The sequence below is a fragment of the Martes martes genome (genome assembly GCF_963455335.1).
Source record: "Martes martes genome assembly, chromosome: 4".
NCBI classification, from domain to species: Eukaryota; Metazoa; Chordata; class Mammalia; order Carnivora; family Mustelidae; genus Martes; species Martes martes.
The window spans coordinates 88,919,658-88,940,286 of NC_137891.1; the positions used below are offsets into that span (position 1 = coordinate 88,919,658).

At 39.9% G+C, this 20,629-nt stretch overlaps 1 protein-coding gene across 4 annotated transcripts in view; it reads right to left on the reverse strand.

Annotated features, from left to right (window-relative positions):
- Nucleotides 1-20,629, reverse strand: part of CHD1L (chromodomain helicase DNA binding protein 1 like) — a 67,119-nt gene that overhangs the window by 572 nt on the left and 45,918 nt on the right. For 3 of the 4 annotated variants that reach the window (XM_080800931.1, XM_080800934.1, XM_080800932.1), the window contains 7 exons: nucleotides 16,807-16,955; nucleotides 15,916-16,079; nucleotides 15,174-15,379; nucleotides 14,066-14,164; nucleotides 3,489-3,559; nucleotides 1,533-1,647; nucleotides 636-744 (listed from right to left, as the gene is read on the reverse strand). In XM_080800931.1, the coding sequence (XP_080657057.1) occupies nucleotides 636-744; nucleotides 1,533-1,647; nucleotides 3,489-3,559; nucleotides 14,066-14,164; nucleotides 15,174-15,379; nucleotides 15,916-16,079; nucleotides 16,807-16,955 (913 nt within the window). Of the gene's footprint in view, nucleotides 1-635; nucleotides 745-1,532; nucleotides 1,648-3,488; nucleotides 3,560-6,943; nucleotides 7,015-14,065; nucleotides 14,165-15,173; nucleotides 15,380-15,915; nucleotides 16,080-16,806; nucleotides 16,956-20,629 lie in introns of those variants that run through there. The other variant, XM_080800933.1, reaches the window with a different exon arrangement.

Consider the following 20,629-nt stretch of genomic DNA (forward strand, 5'->3'; position numbering starts at 1 on the left):
CTAGTTCATCACCTTAAAATCAACTTTACCAAAACTGCTACTTCTCTAGGTTAGTAATTATTGAAATAATCACTCTGAAAGTAGCATGTCTTAATTCCCTTTCACCATATCATAAATTCTTCCAATACAGTTAGTACTCATTACGGCTACTATTATCTCGTTATTAAAACTCTTTTGATACTGCTTAAATTGTACAGGCATACAAAACATACGACTTTTCTTCTAAGTTTTTATAGTTAAACCAGACAGGGAAAGATTAATACTGCATGCTATCACTTATATGTGGAATCCTAAAAGAAAGATGTCAAACTCCTAGGAACAGAGCCTTGTCTAGAGGCCTGAAGGATCTCTAGAGACCTGATGTGAAAAGATTCACTGTTATCAAATGACAATTATTCAATGAACTCCTCCCTTCATATACCTTTTAATCTAGCTGCTGGCACCAAGAAATGCTTGGGTGTATTCATCCTTGGATATGTACAAGTTACAAAGTACTTCTTAGTTTTTGTCTCACTGGTGAGAGGCAGAGTAAAAAATGTGGCAGAAAAAGGCTTGGCCTTGATTAGTGATACCAGAAAATGCAAGACATTTTCTTTGAGCTGAGAGAACACACTAGTAAGATCACAAAAGGATACATGTAAGTTGGGATGCCTTTCGCAGCCAAATGTTTCCGAATAAGTCGCTCAGTACCATACCAGTTAAAACCTTTCGTGGTATGTCCAATGCGTGGAAGATGAACACTTGCTGTTAAAGAGGAAAAAAACAGGTTATGATGTTTTCATTCATCAAAAATTTGATTCAGTATAAAATATACGTAAGAGAAAACTCCACTCTTAGTCACTTTGTGGTTTCCAACAGACAAAATGTACATAATCATGGGGTATCCCACACAAAGTATAAAATTAGAATGTTAAAAATATTCTAGGGCAGGACTATAATAGGAAGAAGTAAGTAATTCTATTAAACACAAAGACCTACAGGTTCTGGAAATAAGCAGGTACAAGGCAGGGCTTGATCTCACAACCCTGAGCTCATGACCTGTGCTGAAATCAAGAGTCAGACACTTAACTGACTGACCCACCCAGGTGCCCCAAAATAAAAAGATGCTTTAACAAGTCAATCAGTTCAACAAACTCTGAAACACAATGGGTTTAGAAATAAAACTTCACTCTCACTTTGGGCAGAGAACTGTCTGCTAATGTGGACTGGATGTGGCTACCCAAGAAGGGTAAACAGTATCCCCAACAGCATCTGACCAGATTACTACATCTCTGGTCTTCTGCTTCCTCATCTGTAGAATGAGGACACAAATACCCCAGTGCAGGAAGATGGTCCACAGAGATAGTGAATACAAAAGTGATCTGGAAAGGAAAGGAGGCGAATCAAGATGATGTGGTGATACTTGTGTGGTCTCTCATACATGGAGGCTTACCTTTACCATATATACTGAGTGAGGTCTTAACATTTCTCACCTCCCTTTAAAAACCCTATCACATGCCTGGAAACAGAAATTAATGTTCTGAAAAGCTTACCTTTCTTTCTCTTTGCTGCTAAATATATCTTCTTCAGGCCCTCTTCTAGGGCTGCCATCTTAATGCCAGACAGGACATTTGCGCGGTCACGGTGCTGAGCCACAATCAAGGCCAACTAGGAGGAAAAGCCATCACATGGTTGACATGACACGAGAAGGCTGCACTGTCAACTAAGTGACCTACCCATGGAGGGGGCTTTGTCCCCATCTTTTTTGGATGTTCTGCCTGAACCAGGTCCTACCAAATCCACTTAATTTTCCATTCTAATTGGTTTATTTTGTGGTAACTTTATACATAAGCATTTCTTGTTTTTAAGATATGTTAAAACCAGTGTCCAAAACATGCTTTCCTAAGTGCTCTCAATGGTAAAAGAATTTTTCAGTCTTAGGAGCAAAAAGGACTTTACAGGTTCCTGTATCCAGCCCTCTGGCGGATGCTCGAGTCGGCTCCCAACCCCCATTCCATCTCTGTTCCCGTAATTCCCACCCTGTCCTAATTTGGGAAACTGGACAGAGTGTCAAGGGAGTGTCTGGGACTGGCAACCCTACCATCATATGGTAACCAGGTGTAAATAGTTTCCTTGAGTCACTGGATTCTGAGCGTCTATGCTGTAATCACTGTGTTGTTCATGTTTTTTAGCGTTTTAGAAATGACTGAAAAAATGGCTGAGCAGGCAGAAGCCACTTTGTTGTCAGCCACAAAGACCACCAACCTCAAGAAAATATATGTCCCTTTCAGCCTGGTTTCTAAATTTCTTTTCTAAGTCAGTAAGATTTGGCTCTAAATTGAATACGAATTCAGGCCCTTGATAAAGTCAGGTTAAGTGTGGTTAATAAAACATCTTAGAGGAATTCTAAAGGACTGGTAAGTAAGAGACACTTAAGATGCAAAAGGAGAGTTTTTCTTTGAAAGCAAGAAAGCATGAGTTGGGGGAAGGGCAGAGGGAGAGAATCTTGGGCTCCACACTCAGCACAGAGCCCGTTGCAGGGCTCAGTCTCAGGACTCTGAGATCATGACCTGAGCCAAAATCAAGAGTTGGACACTTAACTAACCAAGCCACCCAGGTGCCCCCAAAGGAGAATTTTAATATAAGCAGAGGAAATATGGATCAGCTCCTCTTCTCTGCTTATGGCTGGCTACTAAACACAATCTTTTACACATCTTTTCACATAATGAATGATGAAACACTTGAGGTTTTGAGTCCTGTTTTCTTATTCAGTGTTTCCTAAGCACTTCCTATGAGCCAGTACTGTCTGAGGTATCGAGGGTGAAATGACAAGAGTCTACACTCTCAGGAGGAGCCTGCCTAAGGTCGGTACAGAGAACAAGCAAGGTACAGAGAACAAGCAAGTCCGAGAACAGTGCTCCATGATGGACAGAAGGGCGACGGAGGGAGTGTGGTGGACTGTGAGGCCTAACATGCTTGTTATGGGTTGAATTCCTATGTTGAAGCCCTAACCCTTAGTACTGAAGAATGTGACTGTGTGTGGAGACAGGACATTTTAAAGAAGCAAATAAGTTAAAATGAGACCATTAGGTGGTGCCTGATCCAGTCTGACTGCTGTGCTTACAAGGAAAAAATGTGGACACAGACTGAGACACCAGGGATGTGCACACAGACAGGAAAGACCATGTGAGGAAACATGAAGGTGGCCACCCTTAAGCCAGGAAAGAAGCCTCAGAGGCAATCAGCCCTACCTGCACCTTAATCTTGTACAGGCAGCCTCCAGAACTATGAAGAAATTAATCTGTCTTCTAAGCCACCTGGCTGGTGGTGTTTTTTAACAAACTAGAGAGATGATCCCTGAAAAGCACAGTGTTGGTGCTGTTTTATTATGGCAGCCCTTGCAACCAATGTGTTGACAGAGAGGCCAGCAGGAACAAGAGAGGTTTAAGAGGAGGTGACATGAGCCAAAATTTAGTTCTGATTAAGAGATTTTTTTTTTTTTAACTTACCAAATCTTGCCCACTGTTTCTTGACTCTTTATCATCAATAGGAAATAAAAGGACGCCTCCCAAATTCAAGTCTGAGGTAAAATAAAAGAGCAACAGACAGAAGGTAAGGTTCACTCTGGACTGAGACCCCTGAAGAGGGACCCTTGTGAATGCCCGACTCCTTTTCTCGTCGGCCAATCAGGGAGCAATCTCATTTTTTCTCGCTCTCTTAGCTTCAGTCACTGCTTTAGCCAGGAACTCACAGGATCCACCCTTGAGAGGTTTTTTTAAATTTTTTGGCTCAAAAACTTTCATTTTTTTAATGATTTATTGGGGTAAAATATACCTAACATAAAACTTACCATCATGACCATTTTTAAGCACACAGCCCAGTAGCGTCAAGTACCTTCACATTCCTATGTAGTCTCCAAAACTCTCTTTACCTTGCAAAACTGACACTCCATACTTAAACATCTTCTCATCTCCTCTACAACCATCATTCTTACTTTCTACCTCTGTGAATGTACTGGAGTTATTTCATCTAAGTGAAATCACACAACACTTTTTTTTTGTGACTGGCTTATTTTACTTGGCATCATGTCCCCAGGATCTGTCCATGTTGTAGCATGTGTCAGAATTTCCTGGTTTCCAAGGCATGAATTATTATTCACTGTATGAATATACACTGCACTGTTTATCTATTCATCCATCAGACACTTAGGCTTCCACCTTTAGGCCATTGTGAATAATGCAACATAGGTGTACAAATACCTGTTTTGAGTCCGAGTCCCTGTCTGCAGTTCTTACAAGACGGATTGCTGGATCACATGGTAATTTTATTCTTAATTTTTTTCAGGAAACACCATACTGTTTTCCATAGCAGCTACATCATTTTGTGTTCCCACCATCAGTACACAAGTATTCTAATTTCTCCACATTCTCACAAAACACTTGTTATTGTCTATTTTTTTATTGAGATGTAACTGACATGTAACACTGTGTAAGTTTAAGGCATATAACATATTGATTTACACATTTATACTGCAATACAAGTGCCACTGAAGCATGAGCTAACATCTCAATCACATCCCATAACCTTCTCGTGGTGGGAACAATTACGACCTGGTCTCTCAGCGATTTTAAGGTTTACAATAAAGATCTGTTGTCTGTAGTCCCTGCACTGTATACTGACCTCTAGAAGTCATTTATTTACTAAGTGCAAGTATGTACCCTTCAACATTAACATTAACATTTACCATTTCTACCACTCCCAGCCCCTGGTAACCACTATTTCATTCTGGTTTTTTTTTTAGTTATAGATTCCACATATAAGGGACGTGTGTGTGTGTGTGTGTGTGTGTGTGTGTGTGTGTGTGTTTTGTGTGTATGTGTACACATCTTCTTTATCCATTCATTTGTTGACAGTTTATCCTGACTATTGTGAATAATGCAGAAATCAACATGGGAGTGCAGATATCTCTTTGATAACCTGCTTTCACGTCCTTTGAATATATACCCAAAAGTGGGATTGCTGGATCATGATAGTTCTAATTTTAACTTTTTGAGGAACCTCTATGCTGTTTTCCATAGTGACTGCACCAGTTTGCATTCCCACCTATTGTGCATGATGGTTCCCTTTTCTCTATATCCTCATCAATACTTATTAGCTCTTGTCTTCTTGATGATAGCCATTCTGACAAGTGTGAGGTCTTATTTCATTGTAGTTTTGATTTGCATTTCCCTGATGATTACTGATGTTTAGCATCTTTTCATGTCCCAGTTGGCCATCTGCACATCTTCTTTGGAAAAATATCCATTCAGTTCCTCTGTTCACTTTTTAATCAGACTATTTTTTTTTCTGTTGAGTTGTCCAAGTTTTTTATAAATGTTGAATAGCAACCCTTTATCCAATATATGGTTTTCAAATATTCTCTTTCTGTAGGTTGCCTTTCCATTTTGTTGTTTCTTTTGACGTGCAGAAGCTTTTAAGTTTGACGTAGTCCCACTTACTGATTTTCTTCCTTTATTTTTATTCTTTGATGTCCTCCCTCAAAAATTACTGCCAAGGGCAATCTCAAGGAATGTCTTCCCTCAGTTTTCTTCTAGGAGTTTTATAGTATCAGGTCTTATGTTTAAGTCTTCGATCCATTTTGTGATAATTTTTGTAAGTGGAGTAAAATAGGGGTCCCAATTTCATTTTCCTGCATGTGGCTATCCAGTTTTCCCAACATCAGTTGATAAGACCACATTTTTCCCATTGGATGTTCTTGGCTCCCTTATCAAATACCAGTTGGTAATGTATGTAGAAGTTTAATTCTGGGGTCTGTAGTCTGTTTCATTGATCTATTTGTCTATTTTTATGCTGATACCACGCCATTTTAATTATTATCACTTTGTAGTATAGTTTGAAATCAGGAAATGTGATGCCTTCTGCTTTGTTCTTCTTTCTGATGACTGCTTTGGCTATTCAAGGTCTTTTTTGGTTTCATTCAAATTTTTGGATTTATTCTATTGCTGTAGGAAATGCTATTGGAATTTTGGTAGGGATTGCTTTAAATCCAGAGATGGCTTTGTGTAGCACAAACATTTTGATGATATTTCACAATCACTAATCAGAAGAGTTAATATCTTTTCAATTATTTATGTCTTCTTCAATTTCTTTCAACAAAGCCTTATATTTTTCATTATCTAAATCTTTTACTTACTTGGTTAAATTAATTCTTAGATATCTTATTGTGTTTCTTGTTATGGTGAATGGATAGTTATCCTCATTTCTTTTTTAGAATTTTCACTGCTAGTGCATAGAGAAGGAACTGATTTCTGTGTGTTGATTTTAGATCCTGCAACTTTACTGAATATACTGATTATGTCCAGTAGTTCTTTTTCCAGTTGATTAAATCCAATACACTGCAAATTTGGGGTTTTCAATACATAGGATCACATCTACAAATAATGACAATTTTACTATTTCCTCTTAAAGTTGGATGCCTTTTGTCTTGCCTGATTGCTCTAGCTAGGGCTGCCTGTACTATGTTAAAAAAGATAGAGAATAGGCAGGCACCCATATTTTGTTCCCGGTTTTAGAAGAAAAGCTTTTGATTTTTCTCTGTTGAATATAATGTTAACTATGGGTAACACGTATGGCTTTTATTATGTTGATGTATGTTCATCCTATACTTATTCTTTTGAAGGTTTTTATCATGAAAGGACGTTGTATTTTGTAGAATGCTTTTATTGTATCTGTTGAGAAGTTTAATGATTTTTGTCTTTCATTCTACTAATGTGGTGTTTATCCCATTTGATTTGCATATGAAGAATTATCCCTGCATCTCAAGGAGAAATCTTACTTGGTCATGGTGTGTAATCCTTTTAATGAGTTAAGTTTGGTTTGCAAATATTTTTTTGATAATTTTTGCATCAATATTCATCAGGATTTTGGTCTATAGTTTTTTTTTTTTTTCTTATAGTGTCCTTACCTGGCTTTGGTATCAGGGTAATACTGGCCTCACAGAAGGAGTTTGAAAATGTCCCCTCCTCTTCAATTTTTCTGTAAGAGTTTGAGAAGGGTTGGCATTAATTCTTCTTAAAATGTTTGGTAAAACTTGTCCATGAAGGCATCTGGTCCTGGGAGGTTTTTAAAACCTGAGTCCATCTCCTCACTCATAATCCATCTGTTCAGACTTTATGTACCTTCTTGGTTCAGTCTTAGTTGGTTGTATGGGTATGAAATTTATCCATTTCTTCTAGATTATCTAATTTGTTGGTGTAAAATTGTTCATAGTAGTGACTTATGATCTTAATGTTTTTCTGCAAGTCCGCTGTAATTTCTCCTCTTTCATTTCAGACTTTTGAGTCTTCTCTCTTTTTTCTTAGCCTTCCTAAAGGTTTGTCAATTTTATATTAAAAAAAACTCTTAGGAGTCACATCTTCTCTTTTGATTTTCTGGTCTCTAATTTCATTTATTTCAGATCTGATCTTTATTTCCTTCCTTCTGCTAACTTTGGGGCTTACTTTGCTCTTCTTTTTCTAGTTTTTTAAGGTATAAAGTTGGGTTATTTGAAATATTATTTCTTAACATATGTATTTATTGCTCTCAACTTCCCTGTCGCAAGTGCTTCTGCAGCATCCATCAGTGTTTGGTATGTTGTGTTTCCATTTGTTTCAAGATATTCTTTGGTTTAGGCAACCCATGGAATGGAAGAAGGTATTTGCAAATGACAATACAAACATAAGGCTGATATCCAGGATCTATAAAGAAATTCTCAAACTCAACACACACAAAACAGATAATCATGTCAAAAAATGGGCAGAAGACATGAACAGACACTTCTCCAATGAAGACATACATATGGCTATCAGACACATGAAAAAATGTTCATCATCACCAGCCATTAGGGAGATTCAAATTAAAACCACATTAAGATACCACCTTATACCAGTCAGAATGGCCAAAATTAGCAAGACAGGAAACGTGTGTTGGAGAGGATGTGGAAAAAGGGGAACCCTCTTACACTGTTGGTGGGAATGCAAGTTGGTGCAGCCGCTTTGGAGAACAGTGTGGAGATTCCTCAAGAAATTAAAAATAGAGCTTCCCTATGACCTTGCAATTGCACTACTGGGTATCTACCCCAAAGATACAGATGTAGTGAAAAGAAAGGGCCATCTGTACCCCAATGTTTATAGCAGCAATGGCCATGGTCGCCAAACTGTGGAAAGAACCAAAATGCCCTTCAACGGACGAATGGATAAGGAAGATGTGGTCCGTATACACTATGGAGTATTATGCCTCCATCAGAAAGGATGAATACCCAACTTTTGTATCAACATGGACCGGGCTGGAAGAGATTATGCTAAGTGAAATAAGTCAAGCAGAGAGAGTCAATTATCATATGGTTTCACTTATTTGTGGAGCATAACAAATAACATGGAGGACATAGGGAGATGGAGAGGCGAAGGGAGTTGAGGGATATTGGAAGGGGGGATGAACGATGAGAGACTATGGACCCTGAAAAACAGTCTGAGGGTTTTGAAGGGGCAGGGGGTGGGAGGCTGGGGGAGCCAGGTGGTGGGTATTATGGAGGGCACATATTGCATGGAGCACTGGGTGTGGTGCATAAACAACGAATTCTGTTACGCTGAAAAGAAATTTAAAAAAAAATGGAAAAAAACTTAAAAAAAAAAGATATTCTTTGGTTTGCCTTTTGATTTCTTCTTTGACTCCACTGGTTGTTCAGAAGTGTGCTGTTTAGTTTCCACATTATTTGGAGATTTTTCTAACTTTTCTCATTAAAAATTTCTAATTTCATACCATTGTGGTTGGAAAAGATATTTGGTATGACTTCAGGTTTATTTTGCTATGACTTGTTTTGTGCTCTATCATATAATCCATTCTTGAAAATGTTCCATGTGTACTTGAGATGTGTATTCTGCTGTTGTTGGATGAAATTTTCTACAGATGTCTGTAAGGTCAGTCTGATGTACTATTTGGTCCAAGTCTATCTCCTTGTTGCTCTTCTCTCTGGATGATCTGTGCATTGTTGAAAGTATTGCACTGATGTCTATGTCTCCCTTCTTATCTGTTAATATTTGTTCAATGTATTTAGGTGCTTTGATGTTGGGTGCATATAAACTATTGTTATATTTTCTTGATGCATTGATCCCTTTATCATTATATAATGACTTTGCTTGTCTCTTGCAATCATTTTGGTTTAAAGTCTACTTTGATGTAAGGATCGCTACCCCCACTTTCTTTAGTTCCCACCTGCAGAGTATCTTTCTTCATCCCTTCACTTGGCGTCTGTGTGTTTTTAAGGCTCAGGTTGGTCTCTTGTAGGCAGCAAACAGCTGTGTCCTGTTTTTTGTTCTTTTCCATCAGTCTCTCTGCCTTTTGCTTGATGAATTCAATCCATTTACATTTAGAGTAATTACTTTATCTAAGTCCTTAACAAATGTCACATTACTTACTGCTTTCTAGTTGCTCTGTATTTCCATTGTTTCTTTTTCCCTCTGTTTCTGCCTACCTCCATACACTGGTTATTTTTCTGTAGTGGGATGTTCCATTTCCCTTTGCCTCTTATGGATCTGCTCTAGGTTTTTGCTATGTTGTTACCATAAAACATCTTATAGAGAGAACAGTCCATCTTAAGCCAAAAGCAACTTATGGTCAATCACCTATTAAGGCTCTCCCTTTTATTCCTTTTATCCCTTTTTATGTTGTTTATTCATTACTGGTTCATTTTACTATTCTTTTCCCTTAACATTTATACTGGATGGTTAAAGCACCATCCCCTAATATTGAAAGCAGTTACCTCTCTTTTTCACCTTTACTAGTGTGTTGTGTACTTCCAAGTTTTCGTGTTACTGATCCGCATCTTTTCATTTTGGCTTGAAAAACTCTTTTCAGCATCTTGCAAGGCAGATCTAGTGGTAGTGAATTCCCTCAGCTTTTGTCTGGGATATCTTATCTGCAAGATAACTTGGCCAGATACAGTTGGTAAACTGCCTTAGCTGGCAGTCTTTATCTTCCGACACTGAATATGTCATTCCACTCTCTCCTAGCCTGTAGCTGCTGCTGAGAAATCTGCTGTCAGCCTAGTGAGGGTCCTTTTTAGGTTATGCTCTTTCCCCTCTCTGGCTTCTTTTAAGATTCTTTATCATTGATTTTTTAGTTTCATTATAATGTGTCTTGGGGAAGGTCTTTCTGCATTGAGATAATGGGGTGATCTATTAGCTCTGTGGACTTATATGTCCCAGTTTCCCCAGGTTTGAGCAGTTCTCAGCTATCGTTTCTTTAAATAAACTCTGCCCCCTTCTCCCTCTCTTCCTTTTCTGGAAGCCTGCTTATTCTATTTGTCTTACTCTGATAGTTGTCTTTTTGATCCAATCCCATAGCTCATGTACTTTCTTCGCTCCTATTTAATCTCTATTCTTTCATCTCTTCTGTGTTATTCCAAAATTCCTATCCCCCGAGTCATGTTTTCTTCCGTCTGGTCTGCCCTGCTACAGCTGCTCTCTATTGTAGTCTTTACTTCATTCAACAAATTCTTCAGCTCCAGAATTTGTTTGGTTCTCTCTTATGGAACAGAACTCATTTTGTTCATATGTTTTATTCCTGATTTCAATGAATTGCCTTTGAGTTTTCTTGTAACTCATGGAGTTTATTCATAACTGCTATTCTGAATTCTTTATCAGTTAGATTGCAATATTCTGTGCCTTTGAGCTTGTTTGCTAGAGAAGTGTCATTTTCTTTCTGTGATGCCATATTTCCTTGATTTTTCACATTCCCTGTAGTTATGTACTGCTGCTTTTGCATTTGAAGTAGCAAATGCAATTCTGTGCTCACTGCTTTTAGCAGAAGGTTTTATGTTCTGTGGTATATTATTACTGAGTTATTCCTTGTGTTTGTGAGGTATACCTGTCTACTCTTCTTGCTCTCTCTTGGGGCCAAATTTTTAAGCTTCCATGTCATCTCTGGATGTTACAATTCACCAGGCTGCCTCTTGGAAACAGCATTCTAGAAGGGCTATTTATAGCTAAGTTTTGTGGTTTTTTCCCCTTAACCAATGACTTTCCAAGTGTGCTCCCTGTCTACCAGAGCTCGTTCTCACAGACGCATTTGGGAGCCTGCTCAAAGCTGGCAGCAGAGTCGGTGGAAGTGTGGGTTTAGCATTCAGTGTTTTGGGGGAGCCTGTGGGCCCAGTAGGGGAATCCCTGAGTGTGGTACTTCCAGAGACTGAGGATGAACTTCCCGTTGAGCTCAAACCCTTTGACACCATTTGAAATTTGGATCTGCCTCCTCCCAGCCACAGAACTCCCACCTTAGTACTCTGGGTACTGGCAGAGAAAAATGGGTTTCTCTAGCTGTGTTCCATCCGACTGGGACAGCTAGGAGCTTACTCACCACTTTCCTTTCCCCCCTCCTCCAAATACACCAGTCCATTCAGTGTTTCCTTGGCCAAGAGGCAGCAGCAGGAGAGTGTCTCTTACCACCTCCACTGTGACCAACTTCTATTTTTCCTTCTCCAGTGGTGTGCTGGAGTCTTCCCACAGAAGTCTGGATTTCTGCAAGTTCTGTCTCATCCATGAGTACCTGCCCGGTGAGCACACATCCGATTTTTCCCTGACGGTGGCAAGAGAGGTGTAGGCAGTCATGCTGGCTCCATAGCCTGTATGGTGGTTTGTCTGTATCTCATGGGTGGCAGTGGTGGGCAAGCCTCCTCTCAGGTCCTTTGGAGTAGGTGTTAGGTCCCAAAAGACACACCAACAGGCTTTTGTTTGTGTATGGATAACTAATTTGATTAAATAGGGGGATAAAAAGGCGGAATATCTTACACCACCAATGTTGCTGATGTCATCCTCTTCACTTCTGAGTTTTTAAGATCTCCCAGTTCAATGTCCCTTACATATTACCTACAAAGTACTCCTGCAGGTATTAGAGAGTGAATGCAAACCCAGATCATCTGGGGATGGTGAGCGGAGGGCACTATGAACTTGAAATTCCTTCAGCAGTCTTAATGTTTGTTTTAAACCAAACATTGCACTCTATCTGCATCTATTTTCACATTTTCCTAACTCATCCTAATCAAATCAAACTAATGCTCTAGAAAAATGTCCTAAAATGATTATATGACTTTACATACTTCAGCTTGAAGCTTTTATTCTCTCAGTCTGCCCTACATAGCCCAATCTTTTAAGTCATCCTAAAATACTGGCTCAGTTAGGCCATTCTTCTATTCAAACTCCCAAAAGACTAGCCATTACCTACTGGATAAGGTCCTGCTTAGAACAGCATCTCCCTGGACAAGCCACATGCGGTCTTCTATAATGTGGTCCAAATCCCTCTCTTTAAAATCCAACTCTCCTCTGTTCCTCAGCCTCAACCCTGTACTCCGGCCTGCCTGGCCTACACACCATTTCCTAAACACATTCACTGTGTAACTGCCTGGGTCATTCAACACCCTATACTGGGAATGACAATTGTGGGAATATCAAAAAGCACGAGAGACAGTCAGAGATCTTCTTCCATTTCTCACCACTCACTTGAAATCAGCCCACCTTTCCAAGCCCAAGAGTACTTTTACCACCTCCATGAAGCCCTCCCTGGTATTTCCAGCCCACACTTTCATCTACTCTCCTCTACCCTATCTCAGTTCTTCTTCAGAAGAGTGCACACACTCAACCCTGTTTCCTTATGTCTTAACTCTGTGAAACCAAGGTTTAGTCTTCACATTCTCCTCAAAGTACTCCAAAGTCATGCAAATCCAATGGCCGTTTCTCAGTTCTCATCCTCACTTCAGTGCCTGACTTCTTGACACCCTCTCCTCCTTTATACTTCAAAATATTATATTCTCAAAGTTCTCTTAGCTGACAATTACTTCTATCTCTCCTTCTTGCTGCTGTTCCTAAGTGGAAGTGTTTTCTATGTTCTGTTCTCTGTCCTCTCATTTCCCCATCCTGCCTCCTTCACAGTTCAAACAGGCATTCCTCAGTCTTCATTTCTAGCTCTGACCTCTCCTGAATTCTCTGCTTTTCCAACTGCCCAATCAATATCTAGATCTCAGTTATTTTAATCTATTAAACCAAAGAGGGTTTAATAGAAAATAAATCATTTTTTTAATAGTTTAGAGGGTAAAGGACTGTCTCAAAGTCACGTAACTAGTCAAATAACAAAACTAGCTAATGAGACCCCAACCGGCTCTCCCAACTCCTTAACTAGTACTTCATAACCTATGTGATACCTGTCCCAAGTGTCCTCTTCTCTTGTATTCCATCCCTACTCCTTTTCTCTGCTTTGTCAGTGATCTATTTTAGTAGAAAGAGTATTCCTTGTAAGTCCTTACATCTCTTTCCACCCTAGAGAACTAGGAAGAAGTAGGGAAAACCAATCTCTGAGGAATCTCAGGGATGCTTATCTATTGAACAAGGTCCCTTGGCCTCTCGAGTCCCCAGAAAACAGCAATAATAATTTTACTCCTCTTCCTACTCTGTGATTTCTGCACGAAAAAGAAGGTGCCCTTTCTCCTTTTCCATGCCAAGGGAGGATACTTCCAGCACTTCTAAGTTCCTCTGGCCCCAAACACCCTTACTTCTGTCTCCAGTGATTGCTATATCTCAGCCTAGGGCATCCTCATAATACAACCTTCTCCTCTTCAACACCCAACCCCAGTTCTTGTAGCACTTTAAAGGCAGGTCTGATTTCTCTCCTACAGGTCTCTGCCATTTTCAAGAAATATTCCCTTATGAAGATCAGGTGTGTTGGCCACAGTGGAGGTGAACACGGAAATGCTCTTCATGCCAATACTTTAACATGCACAGAGGGATTGACATTTATCAGAAGACTTGCATATCCACTATCCTCATTAGAGTTCCATGAGGTAGATGGAATCAGTATTATTCACAAATTATAGATGAGAAAACAGGGACAGTGAGGGTAAGGGACTGCCTCAAAGTCACATAACTAGTCAAATAACAAAACTAGCTAATGAGACCCCAACCGGCTCTCCCAACTCCTTAACTAGTGCTTCATAACCCATGTGATACCTGTCCTAAGTGTCCTCTTGTATTCAATCCCTACCCCTTTTCTCTGCTTTGCTTCTTACCTTTCATTTTCCCAGCCAGTTCATATATTTTTCTTGGTTCACCGGATCGTGTTTCCAAAGCTGTGAATAAACCACCTCGGCCCCAGCGACCAGAGTCATCTGACAGAAGAAGAAAATTTTCATTTATAGAAGGCGAAGTCCAGTCCACAATTCAAAAACACAAAGGTATGCCAACTAGATTTGAAGAAGAATGATTTTTCCAAGGGAAGAAACACCTATGTAGCCTCCCAGGAAAATTAGGTCGGACTTCTCAAATGTTTGGGTTTTATGGAATATACAAGACTATCACAACAGGAAGGTGGAGAGTAGATGTAACATAACAAGCAGCACAAGCATTGGTAATCCAACAGCATATAATTCCCATTTTACAGGTAAGGAAGAAAAAAGGTTAAATGACTCATTTGACCTGTGACTGACAATAGCTGGTTATTATCTTCTGTTTATCTTCTGTTACTCACTCACGCTCCAAACATTTGTTAGCAAACACTACTGCTCTAGGCACTAGTGTTACAGCAGTGGACAACAACAAATCCCTGCTCCTATGAAGTTTATTTTCTAGTTCAATGAGACAATCATATAAACAAATACATGCATAATATGTCTGGGTGGTGATATGTGTAATAAAGTAAACGAAGGTAGGAAAAGGAGTAGAGAGTAACAGAGGTGTGGGGGTGGGGTCTGTTTTACATGAGGCACTCAGGGGGGACCTCTCTGAGATACAGACATTTGAACAATAGTTACTGCGGCTATCTAAGGAAAGAGGGTTCCAGGCAGGAAGTAAAAAGTGCAAAGATCACAGAAGCAGGGGGAACATGCTTGTAGTTTTGCTTTTACTCAAAAGATTTGTCTTATATATGTTGCCTCCTTTCACCTTCTCAAAAAACTTGTGCAGAGAATAGGGAATTATCCAATTATATGCAACCAGGTAAATGAGAGCACCAAGGGTCAAATCTATCTATGTCTCTGGATTCTAAATTTGTCTTTTTATGACCACAGGACTGCACTGGCCCATCAGTCATATCTAGGTCAGGCTTCTGCCTCCTCCTCCCCAGTTCTTGGCACCATAAAGAACACGGCACCCACCCTGGGCCAGTACCAATTCTCCTACCTATGCAGTGCACGATGACAGCATCCTCTGCCCCAGCCTGTGGGTGGGTGACATCACCGCTAATGTACTTGATGGCAGTTGAATCTGGATCTTCATAATCCAGCTGGGCAGAGCTCTCATCTTCCCTGTCCTCTAGGTCCTCTGGCTCACTCTCCTCAGAAGGCAGGCAGAAGGACTGGTAATTGTTGGACTCCCACCAGGCCATCCTTCAACCGGCCAGAGATAAAAGGAAATTAACCCGGTCTATCACAATTTCCCTTAGAGTGCACTTCATCCTGCCATTCACAAACAGCAAGTGCCCAGTGGAAATGCAATTAGACACTCACCCTGATTGCAGTTTTCTGCCTATTTGTAAATCAACAAGAAGTCTTACTGATTAGCCTAGTTGCCTCCTGACTATACTTCAATAATGAGCAGCCACTGGATGTCCTGTTTTTAAGAACAAGATTAAGGTACTATTCAAGTGAACTACTCTTTGTCAGACAGCGACAAAATCTTAACATTTTCTTGCTTCAACTGAATGAGTCTACACACACAGGATTTTTCACCAAAAAAAAGTACACAGTTAGGGATAAGTTCAATCTTTAAAAAAATATTCTATTACCAGAAGGAGCTACCAGTTTTATAGAACCTTTCTGCAATTTTAAAGTGTTCAACTGTGGACTCAGTACATTCAGTGAGATTCCTTTAAACATGACCCTCATCAGCTTTATGATAATAAATTCAAATAATACACACATACTTTTTCTCGTGTTCTGCTTCTTCCTTTTTCCTCTTCTTCTCCTCCATTAGTCTCTTTCTCTTGGCTGCTGCTGCTTGTCTCTTCTTCCTTCTGTCCTCCAGTTCCTCTGGGCTCAGAATCCGCTTCCTTTTCGTAGACCCCTCCGCAAGGCCTGGGAGGAGAACCTGTAGGAAGAATGAGATCAATAACCAGGAAGGGTGGGGGCTGTCTATCCTCCCATGAGTTTCATTCATCCTTAAAACACATTCTGTGTGAAAGCAACACGGCTAATATTTCACAAAATTGCATCTCCCTGCCCCCTTGTGTGGTGGGAAGTGGTGGCAAGACACTTCAATTTATTGTTCACATTACACATCTCACTGGCCCGGTGATTAAGATATTGTGCTCTAAACTCAACCAAAGCACTTGCATGATTGGTACAGCAGTACCTCATCTGATTAATTTCAACAGGATTGAGGTACTTCAGAAAATCCTCCGCTAATGTATTATATAATTCTTTCTCAGAGTATTTCAACATCACAATTATCTTAATGGTAGCTAGCATTTAGTGAGCACATACTAAGTGCCACCATTCATGACTGCCACCTTCTCTTAGTGACACTGGGTCAAGTTAGCGGGAACAGGATGTAGTACTTTGGTGATCCCTTCTGGAATGGCTAAGATGGACAGGGCTGCTTTCACCTGCATTAAATGGTAAAATACACTCTTCCTGTTAAAGTTATTTATGCCAACTTTCACAGTTTTTATGCTAGAGTACAGTTAATTATATTTACATCTCAACAAATATTTATATATTTATTTTTCAATAAATCACTCCCAGCATCATTTTTTGTTCTCTTAGGATGTGAATTTGGGAGAATTTATTCTTTTACATAAATGAATAGTCCTTACACTGCTTTTATTTCGGAGTAGCCGGCCCTCTTGCATAGTTTTCTCCAAATGCTTTTTCTGAAGGTTCACCAGTTGCTCAAATGATTTTCTATCTTCTTTACTAGGCTCCTTGGAATAATCTTTACCTTCAAATAAGTACATATGGTTTTCTAAGAACATAAAACACAAAAGAGAATGTCAGACACTAGAGAAAAATGGATTAATTCTATTCAAAGCAAGAAGGGTGAAGTAGAGAACAATTCATATTCTAAATGGGCTAAGACTAGCTTGTGAGGAAGCTACTGATTTTGGATCCCACTGACCGCGGGGGGGGGGGGGGGGGGGTGATTTCACATATTTACTATTTAAAGGAGAGGGCGTGGCTAATGCCCTTTGGTCCTCCTCTAGCTGGTATGCAAGTCTCTAATGGATACCTTCCACCCTGCTGAATCTTGGGCTCACTCATCACTGCTTCCACATTACTCTCCAGCATAAGTCTCACTGATATTAAGACCACTTAATAAAAAGTAAGTGAGAACATAATTTTTTTAATTCTGTACATACTTAATACTCAACTCTTTCTCCCCTTTTCTGTAATAAGGAACAAGTGGCAAATCTCTAAGAAAATGGAGAATCACAAAAATAATTCCTTAGATTTCTAATATTCTTTTCAGGTCTCATGAAGTATCTTTATGAGCCTCCCCACAATCCTGTTATAACTAACTCTGTAGAAGAAAGGGAGAAATGAGGCTCAGACAGGGATTAAGGGACTCCCCAGTTCTCACTGCTAATAAATGAAGGCAGCAGGATTTTCACTCAAAAGCCACCATGCTCTTTTCAGGGCATTCTGGTGGCTGTAGAAGAACGAAGAATGAACAGGCCAGCAAATACTAATTATAGTAATAATAATGACAATAGTGTAATCTTGATAGTATTTTATGCTATCGGAACACTTTCGTCTCTATTATCACATTTAATTTTTCAACTATTTAAAAGAGTAAAGCAGACATTAATAGCACCATTTTATAGATGAGGACACGAAGGCTGAAAGGTTGGGTGATGTGCCAAGATCATAGTGATAAAGAGAAGTCATGACAAGCCAAGACCAGCAACCCAGAGAGGTGAGATAATGATTCTAAAGTGAAGAGTATTTAATAGCACATACTACCAAAGAATGTATTTTCACAGCATTATGAAATCAGCTTTAAGTATGTTTTCTCTAGAGATTATGAAAGCAAAACATTTTCATTCTCAAGAGATCAATTGCTTCACACTTGTACCCAAATCCAACCAGCTGTAATTCTAATTGGCATTTGCTAATTAAATCAGCAGGGGGCTTTCAATGAGGTGCTCTATCAACAAGTGGGAAAAAAAATAGAGCTGAGAAGTGTCAAATATGATCAACATATGTAGCTTCATATTGCATGCAATTCTCAACTTACAAACATGCTTTTAAAAAAACCCTGGCATTCCAGATTAAAGCAACCCTGTTTTTTATTTGTTCTTGTTTCAAATTCATTTCTCTTATTTTTAATCGTGCTCCCTGTTCTCACTCTGCAGCCAAGAGGAGGCTGCAGACCACAGGCCTAGACCCTCATCTATGTCCTGCTAGTAGAATCATCTACCACAGAGTGAACATGTACTCACTGATCAAAGACAAGATTCCAAATTTTAATACAAGTAGGAAATCTATTCTGGCAATGGCACTGACTGAAGATTATCTTTCTGGAAAACAGCAAAACTTTATTTTGTTCTAATAACATTAGGAAAATAACCTGAAATTAATCTAGATGAGTACAGAAATGGGTGCAAGCTTCAATACTTCATGTAATCCAAGTACAACTTCAAAATAGGGTCACATGAATCCATTTCTTCTACCTAAAACCACTATTTTGAAAAGCTTTAGGGATTTTCAAAAGGAAGATATGATACAATAGTGAACGGAAAGCTCAATAACTCTTGGAAAATGTAAAGTGGCTAAAGCACTAAGAATAGATAAAGACCACAGAAGCCAGACACAGGTGCCTAGTCAAGGGGTGATTATAAGAATAGAGACCCTGTCAATCCTTCAAAGGACATACAAGGACAAGGTGGTGGAGAGTGGGGGATCTGAGAGAAATAACAGGAGTACCATGAACCCTTGTCACCCACTGTTTCTTCAATTTGAACAGGTTTATTCCAACCCAAGAAAGATACTAAAGGATTCATCTCTGGAGAAACTAAGTTGCCCAGTGAAAAGACCTACAGACATCTGGGAAGGCCTCCTCAATGCAGAAGCCGGGTCCCCAACCAGTAGTGCTGGAATAAAGACAAAGAGCCCATATACCTGCTCGGTTTCGGGCTGCCTATCAGCTTGGGCACTTCACTGGCACAGTTCAGTGAACGTTGTTTTCAGACAGCCAGAGGACACCAGCTATTTCAAGAAAACTCAAGACAAAAATAAGAGTGTCCAAAGCAAATTTTGAAAAAAGCAGCAAAAGCAGCAATGGGAGGAAAGAGAAAAAAATGCTGGGGGCCAAAGGTTACTTTTCAAAAGCTGTAACAGGGGCACCTGGGTGGCTCAGTTGGTTAAGCATCTGCCTTCGGCTCAGGTCCTGGGATCCAGTCCTGCATTGGGCTCCCTGTTCAGCAGGCAGCCTGCTTCTCTCTCTGCCCCTCCCCCAGCTCGTGCTTTCTCTTTCTCTCTAATAAATAAAATCTTTAAAAAAAGAATGAAAGCTATAATAAATGTCTCAGAGGAGGACATTATACCTGTAAAACGAAAATAGGATGAGATTAAAACTGAGAACAAGAAAGACTACTTGAAGAATAAAAATGGGATGCTAATATTAAGAAATTTAAAAGATAAAATATGAGAAGAGTTATGTCCTACAGAATAATACTAGCTGCCTAAATTCCAATCTCTCCATATACCCTATAAAACCACCCTAATCCATGTCTACTATAAAACGAGGAGTCAGAAAACATTACAAACTTTCATTTGCAGGTAAACAGAGAAATACACACCCAAACGCCAATGGCGCCAGCTCCCAAGCCCACCCTAGAGAGTAAGGCAGAGACTGGCAGTGTTGGACACAGCCCCCGGAAGAGCACCACACCCTACATGTGAAAATAATAAGGACAAGTCTCTGACATGGTAGATCAGAGCACAGGCTACTAAGGCACTGAAAGGCAGGGGCCAGAAAGTGCATGCAGCCAGCAATTTGGGAAGGCACTGCTGTTGGAGAAGAAAAAGACATCCTTTGGCAGTTTTGTGGCAAAAAAAAAAAAAAAAACGAAAGCAAGTGATGGAAACTGCGAATCCTAAGAAACAAGAGAATCGCAAAACCAGAAGTCATGCCACCCCCACTCCCTACCAAAAAAGGAGGCATCATCTAGCAAAGAAACTACATATCTGTGTATCTGTGGAATAAGGTACTCTTGCACTAAAAAGTCTAGATAAGACTCTTAAACCTCAACCCATCCACACTGAATCCCTGCTGCCACTGGTGCACGACAAAAATAAGTCTAAGACCGCAGGGAACATCCTCGCAGAGACTATGTGAAAACTATATCCTCTTAAAGACTTCAAGACAGAAATTCACATACTCAGAACTGTAACGGACAAAAAAGACAAATGCTGACCAAGTTCAGAAAAGACAATAATCCTCTCATAATTTAGTGTATTGTTCCACTAAAAAATAAGCAGTACCGGGGCACCTGGTTGGCTCAGTGGGTTAAGCCTCTGCCTTCGGTTCAGGTCATGATCCCAGGGTCCTGGGACTGAGCCCCGCATCTGGCGCTCTGCCCAGCGGGGAGCCTGCTTCTCCCCCTCCCTCTGCCTGCCACTCTGCCTACTTGCGAT